The sequence below is a fragment of the Pelodiscus sinensis genome, chromosome 23 (assembly GCF_049634645.1).
Source record: "Pelodiscus sinensis isolate JC-2024 chromosome 23, ASM4963464v1, whole genome shotgun sequence".
NCBI classification, from domain to species: Eukaryota; Metazoa; Chordata; order Testudines; family Trionychidae; genus Pelodiscus; species Pelodiscus sinensis.
The window spans coordinates 17,688,486-17,713,496 of record NC_134733.1 but is presented as its reverse complement, the minus strand read 5'-3'; the positions used below and the strand labels follow the sequence as shown (position 1 = coordinate 17,713,496).

The following is a 25,011-nucleotide window of genomic DNA, read 5'->3' as shown; positions in this document are numbered from 1 at the left end:
CCCTAGTTCAAACTAGGGTGGCTAATGTAGGCATTCGAACTTGCAAATGAAGCCCGGGATTTAAATATCCTTGCAGGAGGAATAACAGTAGTTCGAATTAGGAGCTTTAATTCGAACTACCTAGTCCGTGCCGCGTGTAGCCGCGGGCAGGTCGTTCGAACTACAGGCATTTAAAAATGGCGCCTGCCCGGGAACATGCAAATGAAGCCCGGGATATTTAAATCCCGGGCTTCACTTGCAAGTTCGAATGCCTACATTAGCCACCCTAGTTCGAACTAGGGTTGCAGTGTAGACATACCCCTACTGGCTCTGAGGCTGGCATGGCAGCACCTTTCTGTCAAGCTATTATGGAATGTACCCCGCTTGCTCCTCTACCCATTCTGGTGCCACTTGGGGAGCTGGGCCTCCCAAACCCTTTATTCTTCAAGGGGAGAAGAGAAATCTGGTTGTAAGGTGGATTTTATTATTCCTCTTGCAGTCACTGGTAATAGGTGTAACCCCAAGAAGGCTGAAACCTGGGAATCCTGGCACATCGCATGGCATCTCTGTGTTAGAGAGCCTCAGGTCATAGTTGGCACAGCTGGGAGGGCCCTTGGCTCTCGATACGCCCCCTTCTGAGTCCATGCAGGGTCTAGAAACGGTAACGTCTCTCCATCTCTCAGCACAAGAGCCAGGAGTCGCTCAGTGCAATTAAAAGGTGAAACATTTGAAAGGAAATCCTTTCTCACTAGCCCTGTGGCCATGAGTTCCACAGGTTAGTCCCATGAAGTTAAGGCCAGGAACGTAACCAGGCTCATATAGGGGAATTTCCTGGCTTGTCACAATTAAGGACAACCAATGAATTGAAGAGATTAGATCTTTCACTCTGGGGCTTACGCCAGCTTTGAGCAGTTAGAATCCAGGATCCCCCTCACTGTCTACCTCATGCTGCTCTGAAGCAGCCGGTTGCAGCTATTGTCAGAGACACCAAACGAGAGGGACTTTGCATGGTCTAGCCTGGTGGTTCCTGTGATGCGGCCGCGGCCATGGTGGACTGATGGAGGTTACGCTGTGCGAGGGAGATGTTGGTCTCCTCCACGGAGATGCCCCTCTGCAGAAGGAAGCTGTTTCTTTTGTAAAGCGCTTCTTGCTGCCTGGAGCGGGCTCTGCGGCAGGGAAATATTAGCTTGTTTTGACAGGCTGCCAAGTATTCTCTATCTCACTTGTTTTTCAAAGTAGCATTTTATCTGTCAGGCTCTAAACCGAGAATCGGCAGCGAGTCTAAAACCCCTCCAGACTCATAGAATAGACATTGATGCAAAGACTTGCATCTGCTGAATAAAACCCTCCAGCCCCATAGTGGGAAAAGAGTTCGTACATTCACTACGTGTCTTTGCCTGGGTTTGGCTGAGCTGCTCATGCTGTAGGTTCAGAGCACGGGTACCTTATGAGGAAAGGCCTGAGAGCTCAGGTGGTGAGACTGTGCGCAAACTTATCACGCCTCTGGGAAGAAAACTTAAACTCCTTAGTCAGCTTGGTCAGTTTCTTATGAATGAACTACTAGATGGAATCAAGAATGGCATGACTGTGTGTCATAAGGCCTATAGTGCTCATAGGAAACAGATTCTCCTGTAGGTGAAGTGGGAGGGGCCTGAGCTTTGGAGGAAGTTGTAGCTTTGCTGTCGCCGTTATGTTCCAAATGGCCCTTGTCACGGGTTTCTTACTATCTCTTGTGCGGTGTTAAGATGCAGCAGCAGCCAGAGCTGCATAAATAGGGCATTGACAAGGACAGAACTAACCAGAGGACAGAACACTCCCCTTGTCTGTTGGTTTTCCCTTTTCCTTCCTTGTTCTCTTGCTGGATCTCCCTGCTCCTTCCCACCATGGGAATGCCACAAACCTTAGTCCAGTGCCTGGCTTTGTTTCTGACCTGGGTGATCAGGTGGGTTTGGTGTTGGAGCAGCTGTGAATAGCTCCCCAGGGGGCCCAGTGGAGGGGGAGGGTATTTGGAAGGGTAGCCAGGTGTGAGTCTGGCGGGCAGCATGCATCCTTGCAGTTCTGGGCAGGAGCAGACCGCTTGCTCACAGCTCTGTTCACTTGCTGGCTGAGGGGTGGTGCTGAATGGTGAGGGAGGGCCAGAGTGAAGGCCTGTCAATCAGAAGCTGTATCAGCCTGTCTGAGCCCTTCCCAAGGGAGATCAAAAGCGTTACTATTTCCTGCTCGCCAGCAAGAGGCTCCAAGAAAATCCGCCTCCCGACCAGCTCTGATCATCTGCAACTCTGGGGCTGCCATGGGTAGGGTCAGGCTCAGGTAGGGCAGATGCCATGCAGCCTGCCCCTGCCCGATACCAGTCCTGGTGCTCTCCTGAGCTGGTGCCACTAAGGCCAGCCTTTGACTCAATGGATGAGCTGGGCATAAAACCTGGGTACCATCGCTCCCAGCTGTGCCATGGCTGTTTGATTATGCTGCCTCCTAGCCAGTGTTCCCTGTAAGCTCTGTGCTTAGGCTAGGGCTGTAAAGGGTTAACTGGTTAACTGGTAAGCCTCAGCCTCAACAGGTGAGGTGTACTGGTTAAGGTTAACCGGTGGAGGGAGAGGGCCACCATGGACAGGGGCTGCTTTCACCAGACTGGAGCAGCCCCTGCCTTTAGTGTGGAGGGATCCTCCATCCAGGCAGCACGTGTGTGTGGGGGGGGGGGGGGGTGCGGGAGGAGGAGGTGCTCCAGTTGGAGCAGCCCCCTTGCTCAGGCCCCTTTAATCAGTTAACTGGTTAAACAATATGTTTAATCAATTAGCCAATGAAATGGGATTTTGCATCCCTAGCTTGGGCGGCCACCCTGGAGAGATTCTAAGGCTGTCCAGCTCATTAGCAGAGCGCCCACAGGCAGCAGCATGTGTTTCTATGGGTGGTGCACATCCACACATGCCTCAGTGCACAGAGCAAAATGTATCCTGCACACGAATGGAAAAAATTAGAGGTAACACTGCTCCCAGCCGCTCTGAATGGTGAACGGCTGAGTTGATCGCACTGGGATTCAAACCCGTGACTCCAGGGAAGATGAATATTCCCAAGTGGGCAGAGAGCCATCAGCCATTGTTATGGGGAGGAGAATGATCCAGTGACTTCTCCCTCCAGGGACCCTTTCTCACCATGCCCATGCCCTGTTTTAGTGGGAAAGGCCAGGGTGCCCTGCACCAGCCCATGGCTCCTTCACTGCTAGCCTGCTAACAGGCAGCAGCCATGGGCTGGATCCTGAGCTGGTGTGAATCACTGGCGCTTACCTGGAGTCAGAGAAGCTGCATTGATTGAGCCCAGCTGAGCTATGGTGGGTGTAGAGAGTAGGGATGTAATTGACTAATTGAATAGTCCATGCATTTTGCGTTGACATTAGTCGATAGGGCGCCTCTGCCTTTGAAGTGTAGCACCAGCTCTAGGGCCATTGCTATACTTCAAAGGCCAAAGCACCACTTGGAGCCAGGATCAGTTGAGGACTCCCCCGCTGACCCCAGGCTCCATGTGGCGCTGCCGCTTCGAAAGGCTGCGGGGAGCCTGGCGTCAGGCTCCACACGGCATTTCAAAGCAGCAGCGGTGTTTCAAAGTGGCAGCGCTGCACGGAGCCCGGGGTCAGCAGGGGAGTCCCCAGCTGATCCTGGGCTGCACGCGGTGCTGCTGCTTTGAAATGCCGCATGCAGCCTGGGGACACGTGGCATTTCAAAACAGCAGCGCCGTGTGAAGCCAGGGGGCTGGGCCCAGGCTGCATACGGTACTGCCGCTTTGAAGTACCTCCTCCTGTTCCCCCAGCCTTGCTGCCTCTTTCTGATAGAGGCAGCAAGGGACAGGGGTAGGCGACTAGGCATTCACATCCCTAGCAGAGTGCTCCCCCCTTCACGCCCCCTTGCCCTCCTCTCTCCTGTTCGGAGACTTTCTCGGTGCGAGCTGCTCAACCCCTGGCTTCCTCGGGCGCGTGGGTGCCCCGCAGCCCTCCGTGCACCAGGAAGGCTGGGTTGCTGTTCCTTTTCTCAGCCTGTCTCCCAAGCAGCTGCCATCTCATTTCAATGGGAAGCAACTTGAACGAACGGTTTCTGCTGCGGGCAGGAGGACGGATTTGCTTCGCGGTGGGCTCCTGGCTGGAAGGGGACTGGGCTTTGCCAGTGTGATTGGGGCATGGGGGCTGGTGACGCTGCTCTTCCTGCAGTCCCCTAGAGCCCAGAACGCTTTGGGGTTGGTCCCTCCCCTGGCTCTTGGGCTGGTGGCTCAGCCGAAGCAGCGCGGCCCACTCTCCCACTGTCTGTAGGGATTGTCCGACCCGGAGTGACCTCTGCACACCCGTGCAGAGCTCTGACACGGTGCTGGTCCTGCCGTGAGCGCGCTCCCATGCACAGCCCCCGCCAGGCAGACGGGAAGGGAGGGGGCTGCTGGGAAACAACTGGGCTGCTTCCATCTGCTCCCCTGGCTGCCTGCAGGATAAAGGGGACAGGCGTCGAGTGGGGGCAAGTGCCCACAGACATGCGGTCCCCTCTGGTGTTCCAGGGTCTCCAGACATGGGGCTCCAATGCATGAAAGTCCGGTTCTCCAAAGCTGCTTTGCCGCTCTGGGAGGGTTGAATTTGGGCTGGGGGGGGGAGGGTGATTCTGAGAGTATTTAACCAGGCTGACCTAGCAACCTCTGCTCTCCTGTGTTCCCAGGGTGTCGCTGGGCCAGACAAAGCCAGGGAAGAGCCCATGGACGACTACCAAGAAGATCAGGAGCAAGAAATAGTATGAGATTGAGGTTCCTCTTCACTTCCTTTCTGGCGTGGGGTTGGGGAGTAGGGTGGCCAGACGGGACAGTCCCATATTTAAGCCCTCCTGCAGGGGTCCCTGCTTCCCTTCCTTCTCCCCCCACAAAAGTGTCCTGCTCACCAGCTGCTCACCCACCAGTGGTGAGTGTGTGAGGGGATGCCCATGGCTGACAATGGGGCTGGGAGTGATGAGCTCAGCCGGATCATCTCTCCCCTGCCCCACCCTGCCCCACCCCTCCCTTGTAGCTCCTGTCCTTCCCTTCCCACATATGCCAAAAGGCTGCTGCTGGCCACCGCTTGGTGTGAACCCTGGCAGAAATCTGGGGACCCTGCATGTCCCACCCCAGGAAGACGCTATGCCAAATACTAGGAGAGGCAGGTCCGTTCTGGGGGGCAGAATGTGCAGGCAGGAAGGGCTGGGACAGTCAGACATGCCCCTGTGTGAGAGAGGTGTATGTGGGGGTCCCCCCTCCTCGTTTGAACCCTAAAATCTTAAGGGAAAGAAAAACAACCTGACTACATGGTATTTCTTTGTAACTTGACATTTATTTCAATGTTTGTATAATTGATTGATTCCTGTTGAACTTGCTTGACTAGGAGGAATTTTACCAGCTGTCCTGTGTTCACCACAGGGAAATAGGGTCCCCCAAGCGGCTGTGGTTGAGATCAGGAGCTGAGCCTGGTGCAGCGGTTGGGCAGACCTGTGCATTGGGGCAGCTGTTCAGGGAAATCCCAAAACCTGCTAAGGGTAGGAGTGAGGCTGCCTGTCCCTGTTAGCGCTTCGGGGTGGGGGGACCGTGCCATTCCATGATCTAGTGGCCACAGCACTGGCCTGAGATTCAGCAAAGGTTCCATTCCTGGCCCTGCCACTGGACTATAGGGGGACCTTGGGCAAGTCACGGTCCCGCTTGGTGCCTCAGTTTCCCCATATATAAAATGAGCCTAATCTTGAAATATTTGCGGCGGCTTACAAAATGGAAAGCGCTGCAGAGGAGTGAAGCGGCACTGTCATCCCATGTGGTTGTGCAACACCTAACGGAATGGGCCCTGATCCCAGGGGGGGCCCCTCAGATAGTAGCATGGTGGGGGCACAAGACCTTCTTTTCAGTGGCGCTCGGCACGCCCCCCGTGCGCCTTCTCTTCAGTTAGAGCAGCTGGTGCACCAGCCCTGAACAATAAATACCATGGACAAGGCTTTGGCTAAGCCTCCTCTTGCCCCTCTCCGCCCCATCCGTAATGACGTACGCAAGCTGTTCCAAGGCACTGAGGTCATGCAGATGCCCCCATGCTGTTCGGACACCCTCCTCCCTTCCCCCACCCTGAGTTAGCCTGGCTTTCCCACCCTGATCACACCTAGTAGTTTAATCTCCAGAAGGATCATAGAGCTGGAAGGGACCTCAGGAGGCATCGAGTCCAGCCCCCTGCCCAAAGCAGGACCAGCCCCAACTAAATCATCCCAGCCAGGGCTTTGTCAAGCCGGGACCTTAAAACCCTCTAGGGATGGAGATTCCACCTCCCTCGGGAACCCATCCCAGGGCTTCCCCACCCGCCTAGGGAAATAGTTTTTCTTGATATCCAACCTAGACCTCCTCCATTGGAACTTGAGCCCATTGCTCCTCGTTCTGCCATCCGTCACTACTGAGAGCAGCCTCTCTCCATCCTCTTTGGAACCTCCCTTCAGGAAGTTGCAGGCTGCTCTCAAATCCCCCCCCTCACTTTGCTCTTCTGCAGACTAAGCAAACCCAAATCCCTCAGTCTCTCCTTATAGGTCATGTGCTCCAGCCTCCTAATCACGTTGGAGCCTAATCGTGCCTCCTAAAATGGCTGAGACTCCTGCTTTGGTTTCAGTTGTCTGATTTTAGAAGCTGAGATGATTCCCTTCCTCCTCAGTGTGTCTCTGCCTTTTGCAGAAGGGCAGCTCTGTCTGTTCTGGGTTATTAATAATAGACGAGAGTTAAGTGCCTCCAACAGAAACCATCCCCTGTGGGCTTCTGCCTGCTTTCCAGCTGGCGAGATTACCTGTCTTCAGCTGCTGCTTGTTAACTCTTCTGCAGGCAGAACTGGGGGTCCCAGGGCTCCTTCCGGGAATGCTGGCGTAGCGAGGAAAGCTTTTACCTTGCTCTTAGCAATGCTTGATCATGGGTTAACAATGGCTTGTTGCTATGCAGGCTGAGATCCTTGGGTGATTGGATTTCACGCCTCGGGCCAGGAAGGTCCTGATTCAGCAAAACGCTCAAGCACGTACATAAGTCAACGGGGCGTAAGCACACTGTTAACGTGTGTGAACAACACAATGCTGCGGGGTCTGAGTGAGCCACTGCACAGTCAGAACAGCCGCTCTTCCTGATGTGCCTGCGGTTTCACAAGTGACTTGTGATCTTGGGGGCCCAATTTGAGAGAGCTGTAAAAGGGGCCTGATTTCCAGTTCGTGTGGAGCACCCAGGGTTGGCCCATGAGCCTAGGCAAACTCGGCAGTTGCCTAGGGCGCCGCTGGCCCGGGTGCCCGATGATGACGTCATGACCATTGACGGCCGTGCAGGCGGGGGTGCCGATCACGCCTTCCGCCTGGGGTGCCAGTTGCCGCAGCTGGCCTCTGACCACTCCTGGGAGCACCTGCCCTCTGGAAAATCAGGACCCTCGTTCTCAGTCTTCACTCACTTCGGGACAGGTTAGGCCAACGGGGTTGTGGTGCATTTTCAGGGCTTACCGTGGTCTGGCAAATGAGGTGATGTCTGTCATAACCTGGGAGAAGCAGGTTTGGTAAAATCTGACGTTCACCCCTCAGCATCCCAACTTGAGTCAATGTTTTTTTGGAGTTTTAAGGCCAGATCTGTGACCCTTAGTTCTGCTTCTCTCCCCTCCCCTGCCACTTAAACACTGGCTGATCTCCCAGATACGTTTCTATCACTGGGCTATGTCATCTCTCTTGCGCATGGCCCCGCCATGGAGAGTTTGTTTGTATTTGTTTCATTTAGCTCATTCCTTCCCTTCTCTTCCCATGGATACACTGGGATATTCAGACTAAAGGAATCGGAAGAATCGCATTGACATTCCTCCATTTGTGCCATTAGCTGCCATGTGGCCAATCTCAACCATTCAGGAAAATCAGGAGTTGAGCCTCCGCAAATAACAGCAGCACCATCCCTTTGCTTTTATAGCTCTCAAAGAGCCTTGCAAGGGGGTCAATATCGTTAGCTTCATTTTACAGAAGGGGAAACTGAGGCACTTGGAGGAGAAGTGACTTGCTTGCCCTTTAGCCCAGCGGCAGAGCCAGGAATGGAAAAGTGAGAGGTTATTTTTATTTGAGACTTTTAGAAATAAGTGTTTGGTGGTTCTTTCTGCGGTAATGCATATAATGATCTACTATATATTTTAGAAAGTTTGTCTGTCTGATAAGAACTTCTCCTAAACTAAGAGCTAGGGCCACCAAATTCAGTACGCAGCTTCCTCTTATAACATAAAGCAATGTAAGGGTTTGGTTGTGCCAGGACAATGGGATGTGCCTGGAATGGGATTGCTTCTCATAAACCAAACAGAAAACAGACAATCACCAAATCAAGTACAGGCCTCAAAATTGACATAACTGAGCAAATGCTGAAAGACTGAACCAAAATGAGTGGTTGGGCACCAGTTGAATAGCACTGAGCAGGGCCCCATAAATCCAAAGGACGGCACTAGGTCCTGGCCTCCTTTCTACGCCTGCCCGTTGTAATGGACCGCACGGCTTTAGGAAGCTTTTCCTGTGGGCTTGTGTGGTGTGAAGCCTGCCTCTCTCTCGGGGTCCTTGGGCTCTTAGGAGAACTCCCCTCCGTCCTCTAAAAACCTGGCTGTTCGTTCGCCGGGAACTTACTCCCTTTGTGGTTAGTGTTTGCCGTCGCAATCTCTAGCCCCATGGGCGGGTCTGCAATGACACTAGGTCAGGCTACGTCACATTGCGCTCTCTTGCACAAAAAATATGCAAATGAGGCAAAGCCTGGAATATCACGGTGCCTCATTTGCATAATTGATGAGGCTCTGTTTTTGCACAAGAGGCTTTTACGCAAAAACCTCCTCTTGTGCAAGAGCTCTTCTTCCACTTTTTTCACAAAGAACGGCTCTTGCACAAAAGCCTCTTGCGCAAAAAACAGAGCCTCATAAGAACATAAGAACATCCGTACTGGGTCAGACCAAAGGTCCTTCTAGCCCAGTATCCTGTCTACCGACAGTGGCCAGCACCAGGTGCCCCAGAGAGGGTGGACCAAAGACAATGATCAAGCGATTTGTCTCCTGCCATCCCTCTCCAGCCTCTGACAGACCGAGGCCAAGGACACCATTTTATCCCCTGGCTAATAGCCTTTTATGGACCTCATTAATTATGCAAATGAGGCGTGGCTATATTCCACGCTCTGCCTCATTTGCATGTCTTTTTGCGCAAGAAAAGGCAGTGTAGACGTAGCCTCAGTGTTTGGTGAGGATGGAGCTTTGGAACTCAGAAATGGTGCTTCCCACACCACATGGTCCATGGAGCTGCTAGTCATGGGAGTCCTCCCAATGCCGATTCCTTGTCTTTGATTCCAGCCACTGACTTGCATTACAGCGGGTTATTTTTCCACGTAAGCGGGTGCTGTCGTTGCCACGGGGATGTTCTGTGATGGTGAATGGGGGGCAGGAAATGGCAGGGGAAGAGTCCCCAACAGGATCTCTGTGAAGGTGTTGGCCCCACAGAGAGCTTTGAAAGTCCCTGAGCTCGCGTGTTTCCTGGAAGTCCGTCCCAGTCGCCTCTAGGCAGCAGATCTGGAGTGGAACCTTTCCACAGCCCGTGAGCCTGAGCTGGGCTTTGTACCCGATTTGAGCGGCCTCCTGCCGTCTGGCCTGCGCGGGCAGGGATCTGAGACTTGGGAGAGGCCTGGAAGCACATTTGGCTAGTTTAACGGCTGAATTTGCTTGCTGGGAACTGGGCCCGAGAGTAAACTGGGCCGGCTGAGTCAGTGAAGCTGGAGGGGGTGGGGAGCAGGTGACAGCAGAGCCCGCAGGTGGCCTGTCTCCTAGAAACTGGCAAGGAGAGAGAGAGAACAGGTGAAGCAAGACCAGGCTGCTGGTGAGCCTTGTTGGCAATAAAAATCCACCTTGGCCCACCCTTGGTTCCCAGGGGAGGAAGCCAGTCTTGCTTGTTCCCTGTGTGGGCTGCTGGCAGGGGCTGTCCCAGGGCCTCGCAAAGAAGCAAGGCACCTCAGGCCTCAGCAAAAGGCTTTTAACTGCATGTCGGGGCCAGCTTTGGTGTCTTACTGAGACAGTGTCAAGCTGTGCCTGTCTCTCCCCAACCTGCCTCCTGTTCAGTACCGATCTGAGCCCACAGGCTGGTGCGCTCTGCAGGGCAGAACACGGTGCTCCCGCAGGCCAATAGCTCCAACACAGCTGGCTCCGGGAACCCTGGGCTTCCGGGGCCTCAGGGGCCAGCCCAAAGGTTGCTGAGCTCAAGAGGCCCTGGGAACATCTCTGTAATTTTAAATGCCGATCTCGGAGTAGTTCAGGTGCCCCTGAGTCAGTTACCCCTGTTTGCTTGTAGGCTGCAGTGGTGGCTGCGCATCCATGCCATAGTTGGCTGTGAACCAACCAGCGGGTGTCTGGCATCTCAGGAAGACCCACCAGCAAATTCAAATGCTTGTGCCTACCTGAGAGGGAGGACCTTGTGGTGGCAGGCGTTGCAAATTGTTTTATGTGGCTTGCACCCTTAAAGGGGGATACATTTCCTCTACGCCTGGAGGGGTGTGCCTTTGAATTATAGATGGCACTTAAAGATGCCACGTAAAGGCATTGAAAGGCAGGGTGTTCATTGGCCAATTAACTGTACATCACAGTCAATCAACACCCTGGGAGTATGCCTGGCTCGCACCCTTTCCCCGACTCCCAGAATATACCATCTTGTATACACCACCTGTGTGAACTGAAATCATCCAAAGTAGTCCTTGAAAAATAGGAGAACTTGAGTCAGTTCGCATCTGCTCTGATACACACGGTTAAGGGAGGATGTTAACTGGCTGTGAATTACAGCTAAACGGCTAATTAACGTCCCTGGCATTCCCCAGAGTCCAAAGTATTGATTCATGTTGACATGCCCTGAGATCAGGGCCCCAGGGAGCTAGACCCTGCACAAAAGCCATGTCTGTATTTACCAGGAAGTTCGAATTAAGATATGCAACTCCAGCTATGTTAATTGGTCCTTAATTTGATATTTTGCACCAGCTTCCCAGCGGGAAGTCTCCCATCAACTTCCCTTACTCCTCGCAAATCGAGGAGTACTGGTGTCGACGGGGATATCCTCTGCATTCGATATAGCGGGTCTTTACTAGACCCACTAAATCGAATGCCAGATTGACTGCCGCAACATCGATCTTCTCGTTCATCTAGACATGGCCAAACACACACTAAGGGCTTGCCTCCACTTAAAATGCTGCCTGCAGCTGCACCACAATCGTGCTTTAGCATGGACACTACCTATGCTGGCAGGAGTGGAGGGGTTCTTCCATCGGGATAGGAAATCCACCTCACCACCAAGAGGTAGCGCTGTCTACATGGGAACTTAGTTTGGCTTACCACCACCAGTCATGGAGGTGGATATTTCACATCCCTGACCAATGTCATTAAACCAACCTAGTTTTCTAGCGTAACCCAGGCCTAAGGCATGGTCCTTGCCCCAGGGAGCTGACATGCAAGCTGACTTGCCAAGACACCAGGTGAGAAGGAGGAAGGATGGTCATCCCCATTTAACGGCTGGAGAATGGAGGGGCAGAGCCTTTCAGTGACTTGCCCAAGGTCACCACGGAAGGCTGTGGCAGGGTTAGGAATCTCCTGGCTCCCAGCCCACATTAACTGGAGATCCCTTGCTTGTGCGTGCTTGGCTCTTGCTTCCTGTTCAGTGTTGATTTCCCTGTCTCTCCTTTCTCCCTGCAAACAGGAGGATCATGGAGGGGAGGTGGACGATAATGATGACCTGGAGCTAGTGCAGGAGCACAAGGACATCCCGGGCAAGAAGGATGATTACTACTGAGGATGCCAGCTGTGCAGGGCGCCTGGGAGGAGAGCGGAGCGTTACGGCGGGTGGGGGGAGGAGTTGCAGGAAATTCCTCGAGATGTGGATCCAGTCTGAACTTGCGAAGGCGGAGAGCCTGGCAGCGCAGAGGAGCAAGTAGCCAGCCCCCACGCAGGCCGCTTCCAAATGTGCATCGTGTTTGTGTCCTCGGTGCAGTGATCCTGGTGTAGAAAGCAGAAGTGCTCTCTGACCCCCCGACAGGGCCACATCCTGCTGCTTCTCTCGAGGGGGAAGAGGGAGCTTATTGATTTCCCCCCCCCCCCCTTTTATTATTTCCCACTTCCCTGTTCGAGATGGATTTTTTTATTTTTATTTTTATTTTTATTTTTTACTTCTTGGGGCAGGGGAGGGGCAGGTGTTTGCAGAACTATGAAACACCAGTAGTTACACTGGCCCGGGCTGTTGCCCTGGACTGTTTTGACTGGTCTCTAATACAAAGGAATCTCTTTATAAGTCCTTTTGCTAATGGTGCTTCTTTGAAACGGCGTCTGTCTGTTCTCTTGGATCGTGCCACCTGCTGCAAATCCCCAGCCGGAGCCGGCATTATTAGCCCCAAAAAAGCGTTCTGGTCCTTGAGACACTTGGGGTCCATCAGCAACCGACCAGCCAGAGCCCCAAGTGGAAACTGAAACAGAACTTTACAGGTGAGAGGCAAAGAGCTTGGTAGATTTCTGGGAGCCTGACCAACCTGGGGACCGTGGGTGGGTGGCTAGGAGTGGGGGAGAGTTTATAGTAAAATAGACACTCGGAGCAGATTCATCTGTCCCCTGACCACAGTGTGCAGTTGTGTTGAATGCAGCATTGATAAATCTCTGGCAAAGGGAAGAGGCAGCAGCTATTTTACACTGAGCAGCTGCCAAACGTTACCAGCAGCTGGGTTCTTCCCATGGATCCGTCCAACCTGGCATCCCCCAGCTCCCGATGAAATGCTTGTGGGAGGCAGCAGCTAGGGCGAAGGAACAGCAGTGAGTCGTACTGAGCAGAGAGACTCATGGGGTCCGAGTAGGACGTACTTCTGCAGCAAGTGCGTAGCTGTCACTCTTGGCTGGTGTGAGCACTCTGGTATCTTGTTTGGAAGGAAGCATGGAGGGGAGATGGGAAAAGTCAGCAGTTGGACTACAGCACACAGTGCTAACCCTGGCGCTTGTAAACCATCTTTCCCTCTCTTCTGGGCCATCCCCATGGAAGTATCCCCTTAACAGTGCTACTGGCCCTCAGCAATAATACAGCAAGGTGTGTTCCAAAACACCCTGCTAGGGAGCAGCTGAACATAAGCACAGCCCAAAGGTCCATCTAGCCCAGTGTCTTGTCTTCCCACAGTGACCAGAGGAAACGAACAGAAGAGGGAATCAAGTGATCCAGCCCGTCCCCCATTCCCAGTTTAATGCAAACAGAGGCTCGGGACGTTTCAGGGCCCGGTTTGTATCCCTGCCCAGCCTGGCTAATAGCAATTGATAGATAAATTCATGGCAGAGGGGTCCCTTTGAATCCTGTTAGTCTTGACCTTCACAACCAGTCCCTGGGAGTGTGTTCTCGGGGAGTTACGGGCCAGTCACTCCCCAGGTGCCTGCTTTGGAATTGGTCAGCGGGCACTTGCTTGCTGTGAAGCCCTGGCATTGCTCTTGGATTGATTGATTTTTAGAGCAGGCTGTACCAGGACATGCCCCTTGGGACCAGCACAGTTCTGCCAGTGCTATTCAGAACTTCTGGAGCCAGCAGCGATGGCACTGGGGTCTTCCCATTCCCAAAGCACAAGCACATCTGCATCCTGCCCAGAGCCCCCTTTCTGCCAACCCCCAGAGGATGTGAGTGGTTACAGCCACCAGCTAAAACGCCCTGAGTCTTTCGCACACGTGGTCGTGGCGGCTCAGGCTTTGAGCTCTGGAAATGCCCAGTTCTGTCTCCGGTGTGTCAGCCGAGGGCGGCCATTATACCCTCTGCAGCCAGGTTCTATACCCCTGGGGCAGCTACATTCTGTTCTGTTAAGCTCACGTAGCCCCACTCATTGCCAAGTCGTTGCATAAATGTGAGTAGAATTTGACCTTTATAGTGACATAATGGGGTGGCACTCCCCTCTCGTGAGCGCCTTGTGGCCGAACGCATGCACCTGCATTGTCTCTACTGAAACCTCTTTGGCAACTCAGCCCTCCAGACAAGGTACACCGTGTGAGTCACAAACCCCTTCTGGGTACACCTCTAACAGGCCCATCCTGATGCCCTCTGCTAGTGTCCCTCAGTCGGTTCCCTCACCCTGAAGAGTAGTACCCCCAGGGCTTCCCTTCCTGGAGGTAGCGTACTCACCCTTGCCTCAGGACTTTCCCTCACAGTCCCAACATAGTTCATTAATCCCCAGTGAGCTGGTAGTGGTGGTAGTGGTGGTGCTGCTGCGTCTATCTGCCAGTCTCCTGGTCTGTGTACCTTGAAGGCACCAAAGACACTGCCTGGTGCTATGTTCCTTAGTGTCTTTTATAGACCTTCCTGGCCCCTGATTGGCCTATTCCCCTGCAGCCATTCTAGCCTCCTAGGAGGACTTCTCTGTAGTCTTTCTGGGCAGGGTGTGGCAGGACCACAAGGCCTCCAGCAGTGGAGTCTCAGGCCTGGTCCACCCCATCACAAATGGCTTTAGAAATCCTATTTCCTGTGTGTGTTTGTTTGCTCTGTCAAAATAGCTGCTATTCCTCTTAGTCAAATGACAAACAGCCAGAAGTTCCTGGAAAGATGACGTGGTTTTAATACTTCCCTTTTTCCTGCCTTGGGTCAGAGACCTACCGCCAGGAGCTGTTCAGTTGCCCACTAAGGTGTATCTACACTGCAAGGTTATTTCGGAATAACAGCTGTTAATCTGAAATAATGTGAATGTCTACACAACAATTCTGTTATTTCAAAATAATTTCAAAATAATGGACGGCTTATTCCAACTTCTATAAACCTCATTCTACGAAGAATAACGTCTGTTCCAAAATAGTTTTTGAAATAAGGCAGGTATAGATGCTTCACTTCTATTTCGAAATAGCCCCTCACTAGGGCCAATCTAAGTTACTCCTCCTGGGGCTCTAAATAGAGATAGAACATCTGCGTTAGGGAAGCCTGCCTCAGACTAATTTTGAGCCTTCCCTGCAGTGTAGACGTGCTATTTTGGAATAACTGTTACGGAATATCTTATTCCGAAATAACTGTGCAGTGTTGACATAGCCTAAGTGACACTTTAACTGGCCTCTGGGTTATTGGGATTTTCCCCCTTGATTTACATGCCTAATCAGAGCAATTCTTTAAAAAAAAAAAAAAAAAAAGTAAGTATTGTTCCCAAATCTGCTTGTAGAACTCAAACTCATTGATCTATGCAGCTGTTTTAAAGAGAGAGGGGAGTTGAGCATTCAGAACTCAGGCCACCCGTATTAATAGTTTGGAATGACAAAAACGCCGTATAAAGGTTTTCAGCTGGGGCCTAGTGGCCAGTTATCCATATTGCAATAGGCACTCACTGGTACCTTAGTTGCCAACTTCGGCAAAGAGGCAAGGGACAGTACGGCAAATTTCTTGCCGCTCGTCAGACAGACTCTTACCCCAGTTTGTCCCTTTAGCCAGGCTCCATGGCTGCCTCCGGTGTGTTCTCGCTCTGGAAGCCACGTCATGCTCTGTAAACTGCAGAGGAGCAGGCATGCTGTGGAGGGACTTAGCTGAAACAGTTAATAGTGTGCCTACGCGCTGCGTTCTCCGAGCCCTGCCGTACGAAGCAAGACAATTCTGTCTCTGCTGCCTGCTATAAATAGATGAATCAGAGGAGAATGTGTCTGCCCAGCTACATCCTAGTCAGAAACATCCCTGATTCTCAGCTGGGCCCTGGAGCCATCATTGCTCCACAAACAACAATAGGATCAGAGTGACTCGGCGGGTCCCTGGTGCGACAGTTTAATTCCCGCGTGGGCCTCGTGAGATGAGTAATGCAGCCAGCGTCTTACTGAACTGCATTTCTCCCCTCATTCACCCCCAGTGCTGTCCATGTTCTCCTTCTGACGTCCAGATGGCGGGAGTAGGTACAGGCTGGACTAAGCACTGGAAACAAACTCTTAGTAGTGATAAGACCGGTTTGCTGTTCAGAGAGATGCTGCAGGGGGAATCTAAATGTGGAGGCTAATTCCCTGCTCCTGTATGTCAATGATGAGTAATCTTTGACATTATGACTCGGAGGGACTATAGCAACTCAGCCCTAAATGCAAGGCTCTGTGCCAAGAGAATGCATTTAACACCCAGCCACTGTGTGTTTGGCCTCGGCTGGAACGTAAGTATCCCCTCCCTATGGCCTGTCTATCAAACCCAGGTGTGAGTCTAAAATCTACACAGCATTGTGCTGATGTTGTGATCCTTGGGAGACCTGGAACCAAAATGTCTGAATGACTGCCAACTAGGGCCGGCTCGAGCCATTCCTGCGCCCCGGGCGCACAGTGCATGCGTGGCCCCGACTCCGGCGTGCTGCGCACCTTACAGCTGCGATCGTCTAGACGTAGCCAGTATGTCTTGTGAGCAGGGCTCTTCAGGATGGAGAACTTAGGAGAAACCATGGGCCTGGTTCTTCCAGGCAAGTGTTTAGCAAGACATGAATTTATTATGCCTCCTGACTGGAAAGCCAGGTGAGAGCCTCTGCTGTTGCTCTGCAGCCTATGGGCAGGTGACTCAGCTTTAACCACGTCAGATAAGTGCATCCGTACTAGGACAAGAGATGCAAATGGATGCCAGAGGTAGGATAAGATCTCTGCAAGAACGTGAAGTGCTAGTAAATAAACACAAGTACAACATTTTAGATCTCCTGGATAAGCCAAGGTGGTCTTGGCCACATTTTCTATCTTTCCTTTGCAGAGGAATAGTTTGCTCTTGGGCCCTTAATAATGCCCCTTTGGAAAAACTGCAACTGTCTTCAATTATTTTTCCTCTTAGTCTTGCTTCCTGTGAGAACCTTACCTACCAGCTCTCTGAGTTTACTAAAGTCTGCCTTCCTGAAATCCATTGTCTTTATTTTGCTGTCCGCTCTCCTACCATTCCTTAAAATTGTGAACTCTGTGATTTCATGGTCACTTTCAGCCAAGCTGCCTTCCACTTTCAAATTCCCCACCACTCCCTCCCTATTTGTTAAAAATCAAATCTAGAACAGCTTCTCTCCAGTAGCTTTCTCAACCCTTCTGGAATAAAAAATTGTCTCTAATGCAGTCCAAGGACTTGTTGGATAATCGGTGCCCTGCTGTTATTTTCCCAACAGGTGTCTGGATAGTGGAAGTCCCCTAACACAACCAAATCCTGTGCTTTGGATGATTTTGGTAGTTTAAAAAAAAAAGCCTCATCCACTTCTGCCTGGTGAGGTGGGCTGCAGTTGACCTTTGCCCCTACCATGACATCACCCTTGGGTTTTGCCCCTTTCAACCTAACCCAGAGACTCAACAAGTCTGTTTCCTATGTCCTCCTCAGCCTCAATTCCAATTTTTAATATATAAGGCAACACACCTCCTCCCTTTTCCCCTGCCTATCCTTCCTGAGCAGCTGTACCCTCCTATACCAGTATTCCAATCACGTGCATTATTCCACCAAGTCCCCTTCTAACCCTTCCAAAGCTTGATCAAAAGGGAGCTTGTAAACAAGCCCGTATCAGGGTTGATGGGAGGTCACAGTCTTAAGTGCAGCTTCTGTCTTTACTTTTGACTTTCACTTGCAACCTCACTGGTGGAGAAAAACAGGCACAGTACATGGTCTCATTAGCTTTGTTGCAAATTTCTCCTGTGATGGGTCTGTTTAGGACATTGCTTTTAGCTGCCTCTTTCTGGTCACAGATCCACAGCAAGATTGCAAAATATACAGTCAACATAGAAAATAAATAAGGTAGGAAGTAATCTGGACTCCTCTTTCTGGCCAGGACATCTGAGTCAACACACGCCCACTGATGTCTCGGTGGAAGCCTGGGTCTCAGGAGACGGCTCGGGCAGCAGCCATGATAGAACAGGAAGGAGGGAGCTTTACTATCTTTCAGTCCACCAGCATCTAGGCCCTTTTCTCCTAGTGGATGGATGCCAAAATGGGGCAAAAGGTGGAATAGTCCATCCTCTCATTGCTTTGTCCACCTATTTTCTTACACACCAATCTTGGATCACTGATTTCCAGCCTTATGCTTTTCTTATTTAGCAGGCACGATCATGACACAGTCCTTGAGTTATAGTAGGCAGCCCTTCTTTCGTTGACTCGTTTCAGCTGTTTACCTTTTGCACCTTTCCCCATCATTTGTTGTTACAGGTTATTGTGATACTTGGTGAACTTTCCCTCATTTTTCCCAGCTGAGCTCACAAGAAGTGTCCCCTCTAAACTGTACACTTGGACAGCCACCCAGGAGAGATTCCAGTGTCACCCAGCTGATTAGCAGAACACCCACAGTAAGCAGCATGTGTTTCTATGGGTGGTGCACATCCACACATGCCTTAGTGCATAGAACAAAATTTATTCTGTACAGAGATGGGGGAAAATTAGCACGAACATTGCTCACAGATGGAGTCAGTTCAGAGGCCCTATTACCTACTGCAGCACAGCATGTTCTCCCCTTGAAACGGATATGAACTCACAGCAACATGTGCAACTGAAAGTTTAGCTAGAGGAGCTGCATACCTAAGGTCAGTGAAAATGTTCTGAAAGGAAATTTATCCCAGCTGGAAGACCCCCCCCCCCCCCAAATATCTATGATGCTCTGAGTTTCAGAACTGGCTACCACAGTAACCATGAATAGACTGCTCTAGGATTCAGAGAGGAAACAACTGTGTCGTCATGCCTCGGTATACAGAAATTGTAAATAACTGGAGACCATTTCCTGGTACTCTTTCCAAATTCACCATCATCTGATTCTGCATTCAGGGGTCTCCAAAGGCTCTTGCTGACTCACATTTCTAACAACCCTGCAGCCAAATATTGTCCTTCTAAAGCCTTAGTGAGCAGCCTCCGTGCTTTGAAAGGGATTCTTTGTGCAGCCTAAGTACCTGTACCATTCACTATGGCTACGTCTAGACTGGCATGATTTTCCGCAAATGCTTTTAACGGAGGAGTTTTCCGTTAAAAGCATTTGCAGAAAAGAGCGTCTAGATTGGCACGGATGCTTTTCCGCAAAAGCACTTTTTGCGAAAAAGCGTCTGTGCCAATCTAGACGCGCTTTTGCGCAAAAAAGCCCCAATTGCCATTTTCGCGATCGGGGCTTTTTTGTGCAAAACAAATCTGAGCTGTCTACATTAACCCTCTTGCGCAAAAGCTTTGCGCAAAAGGACTTTTGTCTGAACGGGAGCAGCACAGTATTTCCGCAAGAAGCACTGATTTCAGACAGTAGGAAGTCAATGTTCTTGCGGAAATTCAAGCGGCCAGTGTAGACAGCTGGCAAGGTTTTCTGCAAAAGCAGCTGCTTTTGCAGAAAAATTTGCTAGTCTAGACGCAGCCTATGGGTACGTCTAAACGACATCCCTCTTTCGAAAGACTGATGTAAATTAGACATATCGAAATTGCAAATGAAGCCAGGATTTGAATTTCCCGTGCTTCATTTGCATAATTGCGTCATGGTGGTTTTTTTTTAAAAAACACTATTTCGAAAGTGAAACCGCAGTCTAGAAGTGGTTCTTTCAAAAAGAAAAGCCTTTTTTCAAAAGATCCTGTACTCAACAAATGAGGTTAACAAAATTTCAAAAAAGACTTTACTGTTTGAAAGAACTGTTTCTAGACCACGGTTTCACTTTTGAAATAGTATTTTTCAAAAAGGTTGTGATGTGATTATGCAAAAGAAGCACGGGAAATTCAAATCCTGGCTTCATTTGCAGTTTCGATATGTCTAATTTACATCTCTGTTTCGAAAGAGGGATGTAGTCTAGACATACTCTACCTCACAGACTAGCTGAATGGGATTCCAAAGAAGCACTATTACAATATTGGTCATAGTGTGATAAATAAAAATCCTTAGCAAATCCAGACATGTGCTCTGAAGTTAATCCAATAAAATATTACCTCATCCACCCCATCTGTCTCATATCCTGGGACCAACAGGGGTTACAACACTGCAAATATCAATTAAAAAAGTAAGTCGCTTTGAGAAGTTGGCTCAAGAGGAGAGACAATTTGGTCATATAAATGCTCAACACATCAAAGCGAGGCTGAATTTTAATAAATCTCAGAGTGGAGTTAATTATGCTTTGAACACATTCAAGTAACTGCTTGAAATCAGGCCAATTCATTTTCCGAGGCAGTAAAACAAATTCAATCAAACTTCAGGGCTTCAACCTTTGTGATGCATCAAACTATCACAAGCCAAAAAATGTTCCTCTTGGAAAAGCATAAAAGCTCATCTTACCAGATTTCTCACTCTCTGATATAAATAACACCTGGCAAGAGAACACACCAATGTTAGGACACATTGCTTGCATTCACTATATTACATTATTCCCATGTACGTACCTGCTGGCTTAGCCATGCACGTTCTGCTCTTAGAACAAAAGTAACCACTTAGCTCAGTCATTCTGCTCAGCACAGCTAAGGGGAGCCCTTTTTACATCTCATTCCAAAGGACACTTCCTTACGAGTGGCTTTTAATTCTCATTTTGGGCTCTCCTCTTTGCATTCAGGTCTCATCAGCTTAAAGCAGTGCTGATTTTTCCCTGCATTTGCCAAACATTGATTTTTTTTCCCCTTCTGCATTTGACAAACATTGATTTTTTCCCCTCCCATCTGTGTTCTTAATTAATCAGAAGCCAATACTTCACCTTTGTTTCCTCTTGTGTGTAGGTGCGTGTGCAGCATTACAGATGATGATGTAATTGATGCTGACCGTAATGTGTGCATACCAGCAGGGGCAGCACGCACATTATCTGTGACACCAAACAGCTATTTTTAAAACCTAATCCTTGGCATCAAAAATAGCAGATATAAGAGACAAAGAGATCATATAAATCTCTCTCTAAGGACCATATCATTATTCGCTAATGGTCTAGGAGGGGGAGCGGAAGAAACAAATTCTTGGCAGCATGCTATGCATCTTACACCGTACTTTAAAGTTCAGAGACTGATCACTGTGATAAGGAATATGGGCTAAATGATTTAATGTCTCTAAAGAAAACATTCAACTCTTAATGAGGAAACATTAACCACATACTTAATAATAATAATAAAGTTCTTCTACAAGCTGAAATTTGAAAACTCTTCCTTTCGAGGTTTTGCAATGCTCAAGTCAGTGTTGGACCAGGAAGCATTTCACAGTAAAAAATAGTAATAAAGTGAAGCATTTTGTCCTTCCTCAATGTTATAGTCTCGGCTGTAGGAGGGGAAAGTAGTGCAGTGACTTCCAGATTCTCTGCTGCTTCAGACTGCTTAGACTTTTCTTCACAAAGTCAATTCTAAAACAATTAGTGCAAATTGCAGTGTTGGGTGGAGTCTGGGAGTTATTAGGTAACACTTAGAGCCGTGATTTTCAAACCAGGGGGATGTCAGGCACTGGGTCTCTGCTGTAGAGTGACCAGTGGGGATGCTAGGGCAGTTTCCTGCCCATCCTGGCACCGCAGACTTCACTAGAGCCCTAAAGCCACCAGCAGCTGGTCCAGCTCCTGGGGGGAGCGCATAGGGCTCCAGGAGGCACACTGCCCCTGCTCTGAGCACTCCCAGTGGCTGAGAACCTGCTTCTGGGGCAAGGTGTGGTCTGTGGTGCCAGGGGAGGCAGGACACTGCCTTAGCACCCCTGCTGCGCCGACTGGGAGCTACTCAAGGTAACCCCCTCCAAAGCCTGAGCTCCCCCTTCACTCCAAAGCTCCCAATCCCACCCAGGAGTCCCCATGCTAGTCAAATTACGTTGTGTTGCGGCATCCACAATTTTCTTCAACTGGATCATGAGAAAAAGAGTTTGAAAACCGCTGACGTAGAGCAGCTTCCATCAAGCAAAGGATCCTCAGAGAATTGACATTACCTGTGCATTTTTATCATCCTTTAGTTGTTTAGGAATCGCCTGCTGCCCCGTTTTGCCAATGGCAAGAGCAGCAGGAGCACACTCCTAGGCTATGTCTACACTCGTGGCTTCTTCTGCCAGTAATATGCAAATGAGGCTAAGCATGGAATATTGCTGAGCCTCATTTGCATACCTAATGAGCCACCATTTTTTTCAGAAGAGGCTCTTGCGCAAGAAGGAGCATCTACACCAGTGGTCTCCAATCTTTTTACATCCAAGATCACTTTTTAAGTCTCAGAACAGGTGAAGATCTACCACCCCGCCCCTTCCTTGAAGCCCTGCCCTCTCTATTCGCCTGTCCATCACTTGCTATCCAGCCCTTATACACTCTGTTAAACAGTTTTTTTAAATTACGCAATATATAAAATTAAAATCACATGTTTATAGTTATGAAATAAATGGTCTGTTTTTAATTCATGCTATTTAAATGTCAAATGAAGCATTTACAATTCTACATTTTGTTCTCTATTTTGTAAATCTAAAATCAAGTATTGATAATTATATATTTTTTCTTCCAATAACAAAGTCTCAGTGTGACACCTGTGACTGAACAGTATCTGCCAGTGTCTTGAAGTCTGGGTTGTAGTCTGAGATTGCTAGTCGTATACAGTCCATCAGATTGGCATCTGTGATCCTGCGCTCAGCCTAGGCAGCTTGCTCCAGCACAGCTGGAGCTAGACGCAGCCTCCCTGGGCTGAGCGCAGGGCAGCCGGGCTGGAGGGAAGAGAAGTGGCTGCCCGGCCAGCTGGCCATGGTGCTCAGCCAGGGTGCACCAAGCTCCATGTGGGCAGGCGCAGAGGAGAAGCCGCCAATCAGCTGGAGCGCGGGGCAGCCTCTTTCAGCTGAAAGCCACAGTGAGCTGCCTGGGGTGTTTCAGCCTTCCCGACCTCCCAGCTTCCACCATTCCTCGCAGCTACTCACCTGTGTTGTTGCTTGGTGAGTAGCTGCTCCTCAAATGAGGAAATCTAATGTAAATGTACTGAGCAGGCGCGCAGTTCAGAGAGGGCTCAAGAGCTACTCTTAGAGCCCCTGAGATCTACCAGTAGATCGCGATCTACTGGTTGGTGACCACGGATCTACACTGCCCCTTCTTGTGCAAGAAAAACCCTCTTGCGCAAGGCCGTTACACCTATTACTTGAGAGGAAGAACGGCATTGCGCAAGAGGGTTTTTCTTGCACAAGAAGGGGCAGTGTGGACGTTCCTTCTTGCGCAAGAGCCTCTTCTGAAAAAAAATGGTGGCTCATTAGGTATGCAAATGAGGCTCAGTGATATTCCACGCTTAGCCTCATTTGCATATTACTGGCCCAAGAAGCTGCGAGTGTAGACATAGCCCCAGTGTGAATCTTTCAAGAGCTTTCTGAAAGCATTACGCTGTCAGGCAATTGCTGCTGGTGTAATGTCCCCACCCATGGTCGTCTTCACTTTGCAGGACATGGCTGACGCTGGGAGAGTGAGCGGATGGATTCTAGGTCTTGCTGGAGACTGGACATAGCTTCTGATGTCAAGTCTCTCGGGGGGACGGGGTGCACACTAGTAAAGCATCCACCACCCCAAGTCATAGAGCCTAGGTCAGCTCCGCTCCTGCGTTCAGGTTGCAGGACTATACATTTCCATTGCAGGCTCAGGCTGGAGCCTGGGAACTGAGACCCCAGTAGAGGGGAGCGTAACCAAGCCACTAACCACCACTTTGTGTCATTTTATCTTTCTCCCAGTCTGGGTCTGACCCAGTGTGTTGTGTCCGAGTCTCCCCCTCTCCTCCCCCGGCTTCTTTCCTCCAGGGAAAGGCCAGTAAATCCTGCTGAATAAGACTGAAATTCAAACCCTGACTGCATAACCCTGAGCTTATAAGGGAAGCACCAAAACACTCCAATGACCAAGATACTGAGGTTGGCTGGTCCGGGGGGCGGGACACGTGGGGGGGGGGTCTATTCCTGTAATCCACTTCCTGTGACCCCCCCACCCCTGCCATCGGCACTTCTGTTTTAACACTACACTGGTTTTGTGCAATAAATATGCAAATGAGGCTAAGCAGGGAATATCACCAAGCCTCATTTGCATAATTAATGAGCAGCCGCTTTTCGCGCAAGAGGTTTTTGCAAAAAAAGAAGCAGTCTACGCAGCTCCTTGCGCAAGAGCCGTTCTTCTGAATTTTTTCAGAAAGAACAGCTCTTGCACAAGAGGGGGAGTTTGCGCAAGAAGGAGCCGCGAAGATGGCTCCTTTTTGTGCAAAAGCCTCTTGCGCAAAAAGTGGCTGCTCATTAATTATGCAAATGAGGCTCGGTGATATTCCACGCGTAGCCTCATTTGCATATTTATTGCACAAAACCAGCACAGTGTAGACAGCCTGGGTCGCTATGGGTCCGGTCCAAACAGGTGATGGGGTGTTAGAAACACCTGCGGCAGCTTTGCAAGCTGGTGCCCTCAGGGCTCTCAAAGTTGCTAACCCCAGGGGAGCTGCCATGAGGGTAAGCAGAGCTGGGAACCCCTGACCCATTTTCCCTGGCACAGACAAGGCCCTCTAGCTAACATGTCCTCTCCAGTCCAGTGCTGTCAATCATCTGGTCCCCAGGCCTGAGCTTCCCCACCCCAATGTACAACCTGCAGCAAAGGGTTGAAGGCAGGGACGGGCCTAAACCCCAAAGCTATTGTGATATTTTGTTCCAAAGGGAAAGGAATTTTCTGCTCTTCCCCATTTTGTTCACAGCGCTAGATTTTAAGGGCCAGATGGGACCATCTATTCTAGCCTCATTCCTACCCAAGGCCAGACACTTTCACCCAGTTACTCTCTCTGAGGCCAGATAAAGTGTCTGACTAAAGTAGGCTGTTTAGAAAGGCCTTCAGCCTTGATCTGAATCCACAAGAAGGAAACTGGCCTTGCTACCCTTGGCAGAACTGTCTAGGTGCAGATGTAGTTTTAAAGTTCCAGCTGTGCTTGACTTTTAGGTAGAGACCCCTGGACTTCATCCCTCTCCATAAAGCACAGCGAGCATGGGGGTGATCCAAATCCCAGGCACCAACCCACCAGGATGTCCTGATGTCTCCAGGAATTAAAGATAAATCCTGAAACCTCCAGGAAGAGATGGGACCAGCAACCCTGATCCCAACGCAGGTGGGGCTGAGCTCTAAGGGGATGGGGGTGGGCAGGCAGGACACTTCTCCCAGTGACTCCCTGCAAGCCTGGTTAGTGC

The 25,011-nt window shown here is 50.3% G+C and overlaps 1 protein-coding gene across 4 annotated transcripts in view; it reads left to right on the top strand.

Moving 5' to 3' along the window:
• LOC102450495 (uncharacterized) overlaps positions 1–12,535 on the top strand; it is an 85,204-nt gene extending 72,669 nt beyond the window's left edge. For 2 of the 4 annotated variants that reach the window (XM_075906715.1, XM_006124659.4), the window contains 2 exons: positions 4,665–4,749; positions 11,694–12,535. In XM_075906715.1, the coding sequence (XP_075762830.1) occupies positions 4,665–4,742 (78 nt within the window). In that variant the 3' untranslated portion in view covers positions 4,743–4,749; positions 11,694–12,535. The remainder of the gene's footprint in view (positions 1–4,664; positions 4,750–11,693) is intronic. The other 2 variants (XM_075906714.1, XM_006124658.2) reach the window with 1 other exon arrangement.
• Positions 12,536–25,011: the final 12,476 nt, after the last annotated feature.